Below are 9,649 nucleotides of genomic sequence, written 5' to 3' on the forward strand. Positions count from 1 at the left end.
GCGGTTTCACTCTTTACTACAAAAGCTGTCTTTAGCTTCACCCCTAGTTAACACATGACCATGTTCCACTAGGTAAGACCTGGGAAAAGTGCGGCCCGGGGGCCAAATGCGGCCCTTTGACTGTAGTTATGTCGCCCTCTTGGAGTCAGAGTAAAACTATAAAACTGAGATTTTTGTCTTGTGCATTGTTTTTAATTCATTACGATGCAACTGAAACATAACTTTCTCATTCGATTTTTTCGGTTGGCTTTTTTATAAGTATTTCTTCTCCCTTAAAATATATCAGAATTGAAAGTAGATTTTGGAACATACAAGACACATTGAAAATCTTCAAATGGAATGTGGTTAAAATGAAATAAAATACAACAAACTAACAGTTTCTGTGCATTTTTTTAAAGTGTAATTTCATGTGATCATTTGAATTTTATTTTAAATGTTCTCTTACCCTCCTTTCTTTGGGTTTGACGGCCCATTTCAATGGTCACATTATATATAACCTGGCCCCTTAGGAAATCTAGCTGACCGGCCCTGCGCTAGCTCAAGTTATGCCAAAGAATTGCTCATAAACAGATGAATTTTGACAAGATTATCAGGAATTGAGGACCTGGTTCCAAAAAGATGATCAAGAATTGGGATTGAAAAGGGCATTTGTCCCTCTAAAACTGAATAAATGTCACAGATGTAAATAAAATTTCAATCGCTGGCCTCCAAGCAGTGTGCGCTGTAATAGGTAGGATAACTAAGTCTTCAACCTAAGTTAATGTTCACCAAGAAACAAGATTCTCTACTCCAGAGGTGGGCCCCTGAAGGGCCACATTTGAAACAGTAACCATTGTGAGGGGCCATCATCAAAAAGAAGACAGCGATGACTACAAAACATGACGGAAAAATATCCAAAATATATACTTCACTAACATGGACAAGTTGACCAAAAAGGTGAAATGTAAGTAAGGAAAGAAAGAAGTGTAAATATGCTATGAAAACTATTGAAATATTTCTTTTCGTAAGCACTTAATTTGAATATAAATCAACATAACTATGGACCAGACGTTCAAGATAAAAAGGCAATTTATTTCAAAGCATATTTTCAGTATTCCTTTAATGTATTCTGAGGAACTAGAAAAATACAAAAATGGCCAATGAAAAGAAGACATTTTAGTCTTGAACCAAGAACATGCTATATTTAATGCTGAAGTGAGGGTGGTGACTAAAAGAGAACAAAAAAGGCAGAAAAAATGCTATGTACTTTATAAGTAATGGTTTAAATCTGACGTTGAACGGGCCAAAAAAACACAGTCGTCGGGCCGCATATGGCCCCCGGGCCGCACCTTGCCCAGGTCTGCTCTACTCCAAGCTCAGGCCAGATGCCCTCCAATCGAAGGAGCCCCATTCATGCCAGCTTAGCCCTAAATCTTTCTAGATGATTTATAATTTTCCCTTGACCTCGCAGCGCCGCACAAAGGTCCACACTCAGTCGCACAAGCAGCCTTTTCACAACTTCACAGCTCTTATCTGAAGAGCTCAGCCTTGCCTCAAGAGTTCCCCCAAAACCTTTAAAACCAGGACCTCGGGGAGACGTAAACAATGCTTCTTTGGCACCAAGAAAGTGACGGCGTGGTTCTCCACCCCCCGAGCCAATCGACCTCCTCCTGGATAAACAAGGAGCCGGGCCTGAATGAAGATGGAGAGGGCGACAAAGGGAGGAGCCGCTGAGAGGCCTGGCTTTGTTGTCGTGTTTACAGGGGCTCCTCAAAGGATGCTCTGATAGCTGGGGGAGCTCCATTTAGTTCTCTTTAGTGCCACTCTCTCTCAGCACTGCCAAAACAAAGATGTAAATTTAGGCCATATTAGCCAAACTCATGGGGAGAAGTGGCGATAATTATGTCTTCAAATCCACGTCCGAGCTGCTGACTGTAAAGACGGAAGTCACTCGAGTCTGACTGCATCACTCGCTTCAACTTAAATCACACTGCAGCAAAATTAAAGACCTTCATTTGTAGATAAATATGAATAGAATTACGAAAGTTGGTGAGCTCAGATGGTCTCGTTGCAGCAGTGAACCAGGTGGTGATAGCGACCTGAAAATATCATGAAAGCAGCTCATTTGTTAGCAAGCTAGTGAACATTAAAGCATGAACCAAAGGACAAAACTGAGGGTGGGTTTCGATTAAAAAAATAATCTAGTTAATTCGGGAGTTTGTGATAAATTAATGTAAATTAATCGCAGTTTAATGGCATAAGAATATTTGTCATAAGAAGCCACATTTTTCAATTTGAATGAATTTGGTATATTACTGAATCAAATGATGGAGCCATACATACATTTAAACAATATATTGTTTATTTTGCATCACGTTGACAATAGCACAATACCTCACCATGGTGGCTATATTCACGTTTTTACATCACCTTATTTAAACTACAGCTCTTTTAATGTCTTGAAAATATTTCTATAACAATTTCAATTTTATAATATTAAATTAATACTTTTTTTGTTGTAATGAATAACTTGTTAAAGTCCCACCACTAGACAAAACACAAGCTTGCTGAGTGTTTATTAAATGAAAATAAAGGTTTTCATCTCTGTAAAAATGTATATGCAAATGAAACTAAATGACATTGTAATTCACTTCTTTATCATTGACTTCTAGCTCATTCATTAGCATTAGCATTTCATGCATGTCATTCCAATCTTAATATTTGCGTTGCGTTTTGCATCCATGAAAGGCACCGACACATATTGGACGCCGCCTTTGTTGTTATGGTTTGATGCCCTAAATTCCATGAATACTTGATCAGCAACAAATGCACATGAGATTAGGAGTGTGTTTGCCTGTGGAGGAGTCTGTGTTGGATGCTGTCAAAGGGAGGCCCTGTCTTCTGGGTGATGGGCTGCCAGCTCCTGTGATGGCCTGTCAGATTTCAAGCATCACGCCGCTGTGTCCGGGCCCCGTGAATGAGGGGCACCTGTGACCTCTGGTCATTCCCTGCTTGTGGCCTGCTGAGCGAGCACCACGCTCGGGACACACGCTGAGACGGCCAGCGCTTCCACCGTCTCCTCCTGGGCCTCGATATGACGCCTCAGCATTGTGCTAACACGCTTAGCAAACAGATAAAAGCCGACTCCAGACTGATCTGGAAATGCACACCTTTTAACTCTCAGCCATTGTGGCCCATTTACTCTTCATTCTTAGGCAGAGAAAACAGTTGGACTAGTTTAGAGATCCACGTTGGGTTTGTTTAGAGTGACTTCACAGGAAGTCAAAGTGTTGTTCCAAACAGTTCGCTCTCAGTCATGACTTAAACAAACAAATCACATGATGAACACCTTATTTTTTATTGACATAATAAACAGATTAATGTAAAATCAATTTAAAAAAGGGACAAAAACAAACAAACGTGAGTGAGTTCAGCAGCAGATTAAAAAAGAACAGGGTGACAGATTTAAACAAAGATTTATTCAGTGCTTTTCAAACATATTTACCTCAAGAGGTAAACATTTGTGCTTTTACAAAAGTAAAGGAAGTAGCATCCGTATAACAAAACAATCTCTTTATGTACAAAGTCCTTTCATTTCTGCGTCTCACCAGGGCCGCCACACGGAGTCAGAGGTCAGGGGAGGGGCCAGCGGGGACATGTGACAGCTCTGTGCAGGTGAGAGCGCGGCGCTGGGCACCAGGAAAGCAAACTGTCCGTCCGGCGTGGGCACCACCTTAAAACCTCCGTACACCTTCATGGCTTCTGGAGAGGCTTGCAATGAGGGGCCGCTTTTGCAAGGGTTCTGAGGAGACACGGCGCAGTAGGGCGGGGTCTGTGGGAGTCCCGCGGGGTGGGGGGCGTAGAAGTTCACTCCGTTGATCTGGGTGACACAGGAGGCCAGGTGGCTGAGGAGCCGAGTCCTCACCTCGGCGGTGACTCCTTCGCAGGTGGAGAGGAACCGAGTGACTTCTCCGACACACTCGCTGAAGCCTGCTCTGTATTTGCCCATGATGCCGGGGTCAGAGGTCACAGCAGCTGCAGAGGAAACAGCACTTTTTTTTAAACGCTTTTTAAGGCGACGAAGCAGTATAGACGGACGTGGAGCTACCTGTCATCTGCAGCCTCTGCAGGTTCCTCAGGTGCTTCACAGTCATCTCCAGGATGTCGGCTTTCTCCAGTTTGGAGTGTCTGGAGCTCTAAAAAAAAAAACACACTCCACGATGAGTACAACTGTTGAGCAGCTCACACCAGCTTCTTCCGAAGGTCTTACGTCTTTCTTGAGCGCGTCCAGGATGAGGGTCTTCAGGTGGCCCAGACTCTCGTTAATGCGCGCGCGTCTCCGCTTCTCCATGATCGGCTTGGAGGACTTTAGATCACAGAGGAGAACCATCAAACACACGTGCACACGCGCTACACTCTCTCATTACGACAGGGCAGTAACGAACCTTCCTGATCTCTGACTGGATCCGCGGCTTCTCCAGCGCACAGTCGTCCCTCTCAGCCATCGCTCTCTCCAAAGTTCCTGCTCGAATCCTTCCCACTAACGTGTCCAGCGGTCAGGAAGTGGTCACTAGCAGGTGTCTGACGAAGAGTCACACGCGCTCCCTCCTTCCTCCTGACGAGCCTCCGGCCTGTGCGCAGCCGCTCACTTCTGCATCACTGGCGAGCGCCCTCCTCTATTTATAGGCACGTAGGCCGCACGCGAGCGGCTCGCGCGCGAGCTCCCGGTGTCGTCGGCGTGTCCAATGAGCGCGTGAGCACGACGTTCGGGTGGCGTCGGGCTCGTGCGAGCAGGCGCTGCTATTGGCTGCCTGACAGGACGTAAATAACCCGGCAAAACCGCCACACACGCGCTCACAGCCAAAGTTCGTCGTTCAGTTATTTTTTAAAATATTTTTAATGCTCGTCTTTTAAAGATGTTTAAATATGACAAACAAAACCCAGATGTACTGTATTGAAGCAGCTGTTGTCGAGATAAATAAAATTATATATATACCAGGCAAAAATAAACACACTTATATGCGCCTGTATGGACATAAATAAATAGAATGAAATGTAAAAAAATAACACAACAGAACAAATAAAATAGAAAAACTGAACATCACTAAAAAGCAAGTGGGATTCTAAAAGTGTGTTAAAAGTAGAGATACATCTATTTTAGAGCTTTCCAGGAAGGCTGTTTTAAAGTCTTCACAATCTTTAAAGTTAATGTTAAAGTCATGTGACGTCAACCACACAGAAAGAACCAGGGACACACAGTCAACTGCTTATTGTAGGGTTTATAAAGACATTCGAAAATCAGAGTGCATAACTGTATAAAAGTGCCGACCAGGGAATATTCCACTCCACTCAAACACATTTTTTTAAACATTAGTATCTGCTAAATAAGATTTCACTTCTGGGTTCTGGACCTTCTCGACCGATGGACTTCAAAGACCTCTAAGCTGCTAATGCCTTAGAGGTGAACTGACCCTAAAAGCAAGGTCACAGGTTTGGCTCAGCTGACGTGTCCATCAATCCCCACTAAAGTAACTTTCAGTGCCGTATATTCAAACTAGGGGTGGGATTCGATTAAAAATATTAATCTAGTTAATTGCAGAATTTGTGATGAATTAATCTCAATTAATCACAGTTTAATGGTAGAAGAATATTTGCCACAAGAAGCCACATTTTTCAGTTTGAACGAATTTGGTATATTGTTGATAGAACCATACACAGAGTTAAACAACAAAATATTGTTTATTTTGCATCAGTTTGACAACAGCACAATAAATCAGTGGCTATATTCAAGTTTTTATATCACCTTATTTAAACTAAAGCTCTTTTCATGTCTTGAAAATATTTGTATAACAATTTCAATGTTATAAGAATTTCAAGTACATTCAGAGTTGTGGAAACCCTGGCCATTGTGTAGTGAAAAAGATCCCTGAACAAAAGCAAACAGATGCTTTTGTTTGCTTTTGTTCAGGATTCCTCCATGTTTGTTGTTGTTGTTATCATCCTAGCTGCCACGTGTCTTGTGCATCAGTGGGATCAGTGGAGCAGGAACTCCTGCACTTATACAAAGGTTCCCTGTTGTCTGGAGAGCAAACTGTGAAATTAAATATTTTTTTTGGTTGTAATTAATTAATTACTAAATTACTTAAAGTCCCACCGCTAATTCAGACGCAATGTACCTGACAATGTCATGAAAAATGGAAGAAGTTATTGAAGCAACCTTCTAGGGAGGTCAGTGTCCCATGCAACAGTAGAAACCACTGTCCCATGCGATCTCTACTTGTTTTGTTGACAAACTTTAGAAACTTAAATAGAAATGTACATTCACACCTGGATTTACATTATTATGATGTACGCTTGTTCAAATAGCCGCATTTTGGACAGGTATCATGGGGGTCGTGATAAAAAAGTCGGTATACACTGTAAATATAGGGCATTATTATTCTCAGTCTGCAGTCCTGACTCCACCAGCAGGCTGGTGCAGGATATGCACAGTGCAGAGGCTGTGATCTGGCTATTCCTTCTGAGGTAACACAGGGAATTAAAACTAGAACTGCCACACGGCACACAGGTGGATAAGATCTAAGGCCTTGCAGCCACTTCCAGACACCCTCTTCACCTGACTGTCATGTGAGCAGCGAAATGATCATCAAATACTGGAAAGGCTCTTTTTCAAACGCCGTTCTTTAAAACAGCTCAGGCCAGGAGGGGAGGGCGGACACAAGGGATCACTTTAACATCTTATCCAGAGCTCCACTCACTCTCCGTCCCTCCTGCTTCCTTTGAATTGGCCCTTAAAGAGGCAGGGGTTGTGTGTGTGTGTGTGTGTTGGGGGGGGGTGGGACTCCCTTAGCAACTCCCAGCCACGGCTCTGCCCGCCTTTTGTCCCCCTCCCGCACTGCAGTTTCTGCTCCAGAAGCCTTAGACAAGGCCTCCATTAATTGCGGGCCTGTGTGGAATACACCGGGGACAATGGGCCCAACAGAGTGTCCAGCCCCCAGACAAGGCTGGAAACAAGTGGTACAGGAATCCGGCAGAATAGAATCGTCCTGGCTGATGTCACTGAATACATTTACCTACCTCAGAGCACATTCACTCCGCGCTTTGTTTTATTTGGACAAAAAAAGAAGATGGGGGGGAGGGAGGGCGAGGCATCAATGGAGATGTGGTGAGGACTCAAGGATGGGAAATAACTGGTCGCCATGGCGACGTGCCGACTCAAAAATATGGTCGAATTTAGTGAAGCCAGGGATGTAAAAGGGGTAGAGGGCGCTAGATTAAACCCGGCCTGAGATAAGATACAGAGGCGCTTTAGCTCCCCCGCCTTCATTCAGGCCTGTTTTTATGGCAATAAAAAGCGGATAAAGGCGGCGGAGATTAGGAGTCTCATCCAGGCTCATGTTTGTCAACAACCTGAGCGGTTTCAAGTCAGCTTATTCCAAGTCAGTAACCCAGCCTCCGAGGGGGATGCTCCGCCAGAGCAAGTGTGCTGCGGAGGATAAGGGCGCCATAGCAACTGGTATTTTCCAGCAGCACAACAAGCTGCCATCTGTCACCTAATGTGGCCCTCTTCTTCAGAAGCCACCATTAAGACCTTCAACTTGGAGACTGTAGTCTTATTGAACCGCGGGTCTCCCCCTTTGAGAAGCACTGGCCTTATCCCTCATCAAATTGAAAAAGAAATGCGAAGAGAGGCCTCACGTTTAATTTTTAAAACCCTGACATGAAAGTGCTTCGGAGCCACATTGGGCAGTGGAAAGTCTTTAAAGGACTAGTTAGCATGTAGATTATATGCATTTCACTGAATCCTCAAAGTATCTATGTGTATTTACATGGTAATATGCCCAGGGACAGCAGCGTCCTGAAAAGGTGTTGGGGGAGGTTGGTTAACTCTGTTTTCTCTCTATGGGAATGTGATCTCTTTGTGGCGTCAGAAGTTCAAACACATTCCTGTAAGTTCACGGACATTACGAGGATTGACTCCTGGGAGCTAAACACAATCCAGATCTTGGGGATCCTCCCTTTAAATGAGAGCTTCGCTCCCTGCATGTGAAGTGATGCTGGGTACCTGTCAAACTATGTACCTGTTGATGCAACCTCCTGGCGGGAAAACAAATGTATAAATCCACAAATAAAAGCGTGTTCGAGTTGTTTATTTTAAGAGGATAGATAGATAGATAGATAGATAGATCGATAGATCGATAGATACATAGATAAAACAGTAATATAAAAAAACAATATGCTACTCTCCATACATAAATAGAAAGATCAAATTCTACAGTCCAAAAAGCATGTGCACTGACATTCTATCTATCCACGTTGACCTCCAGGCTTCAGGACATGGTCGGTCAAAGGCAGAATGTGGTTGCCATCTTTTTTTTCCCACAAAGCGCCACTGAAGCTTTTTCAAGCCGAGCTGGTTCTGCGCCATGCGGTGCGGAGCCTTCCCGCGCCGTGAGAGTGTTTGCATTTGGATTTATGGTTGTGAAGATGCTCCATTCTTGCCAGTCAAGATGACTCACAAGACCGGCGTTTTGGCCACTTAGTGCAGTGAAAGCCGCCCGGGGGATGGCCTTTCAGCACTCAAGGACCTCTGGCTGAGTCCCCTTCACTGGGAGATCAGCCTCACTTGGGAAAAAGTCCCTGCTCTTTACGGGGCGCTGTCCAGTGGAATAGCACGCTGCTGGTCCCGGGGCCTCTCTTCTTCACCTGCTGGCTTAGTGCTCATCACTTATGCACATAATCCCTGGTTAGTGCATGTGATCCACAAGCTCGGGCCCGGGCCCCCGAGCCGCCCCTGCTCACATGCTTGCTGGGTGGCTCCTGGGTGGCCATGGCAACTCACATCTTCTCATGACAGTTCAGTCATAGCTCTAAGTCTCTCTTCTGTTTCTGTTTGGCGGAAGCCGTCCCCTTCAATCTGTTCCCATGCTGAAGCCTGAGAAACCAAGGGTGGCACCACAGAAGTGCGTCGGCGCTGTTGCGATCCTACACTTAAAGACTGGATCTGGAGAGTGAAACCAAGAGCTGACCTCATGTTATTGTGCGTCTGATTTGTAAGCTGAGATGGTAAGATACACTTGTGAACTTCTTTTCAGTGGGGCCGCTGAGTGCGGATCACCTTACGCCACCGTGGCCCTGCAGCTCCGGCTATTAGTTTGCTTACAGCGGCGGGTATCTCACGGGGCCCTTTGGGAGAGGCTACCCGGCGATGTTGTGTGGCCCCACACTAACAAGTGTCACAGTGATCCGGGCAGGTCCTCCCCCTGTGTGAACGCCATGTGAGAGGCGGCTCCATCCGTGCCCCTGCCACCTCCGCACAAGGCCTTCCATTGACTTCTAACCTGTTGAGGGACCACGGCAGACAAAGCACAGCTGGGCGGGGCCCGTCCCTCCGACAAGCCTGTGAACAAACGTTAACACGGCTGCAACTGTCCACCCCCTGAATCACTGGATTTATTGACCAACCACAGAGCCCATTCAGGCCCGGAGGCTCTGATAAAGGACGGGACAGAGAAGCCGTGAAGGTCCAAGGATGGATCCTGTGCTGAGGGGACAGGAGGGAGGAGAGGGGCTTTGTGGCCGTCTGCTGGGTCACAGACCTTCCAGCAGACGCTTCTGCTTTTGTATCGCCCCGTAAAATGAAGCTAACCGTAAGTGAGCAGCAGGCTGG

The 9,649-nt window shown here is 45.3% G+C and overlaps 1 protein-coding gene across 1 annotated transcript; it reads right to left on the reverse strand.

Moving 5' to 3' along the window:
* Window positions 1-3,469: 3,469 nt before the first annotated feature.
* Window positions 3,470-4,609, reverse strand: LOC128769657 (transcription factor HES-1-like). Its single transcript, XM_053883561.1, has 4 exons — window positions 4,425-4,609; window positions 4,250-4,345; window positions 4,088-4,175; window positions 3,470-4,014 (listed from the first exon to the last, which is right to left on the reverse strand). The coding sequence occupies exons 1-4, from the start codon at window positions 4,482-4,484 to the stop codon at window positions 3,584-3,586; spliced, it is 675 nt and encodes a 224-aa protein (XP_053739536.1). The 5' UTR covers window positions 4,485-4,609; the 3' UTR covers window positions 3,470-3,583.
* Between the last annotated feature and the right edge of the window lie 5,040 nt (window positions 4,610-9,649).

The sequence above is a fragment of the Synchiropus splendidus genome, chromosome 13, assembly GCF_027744825.2.
Source record: "Synchiropus splendidus isolate RoL2022-P1 chromosome 13, RoL_Sspl_1.0, whole genome shotgun sequence".
NCBI classification, from domain to species: domain Eukaryota; kingdom Metazoa; phylum Chordata; class Actinopteri; order Syngnathiformes; family Callionymidae; genus Synchiropus; species Synchiropus splendidus.

Coding starts and splice junctions, on each gene's coding strand:
- LOC128769657 (XM_053883561.1), bottom strand. CDS start 4,484: ATGGCTGAGAGGGACGACTGTGCGCTGGAGAAGCCGCGGATCCAGTCA. Junction 4,176..4,249: donor TGGACGCGCTCAAGAAAGAC/GTAAGACCTTCG, acceptor TTTTTTTTTTAG/AGCTCCAGACACTCCAAACT. Junction 4,015..4,087: donor GCAGAGGCTGCAGATGACAG/GTAGCTCCACGT, acceptor TTTCCTCTGCAG/CTGCTGTGACCTCTGACCCC.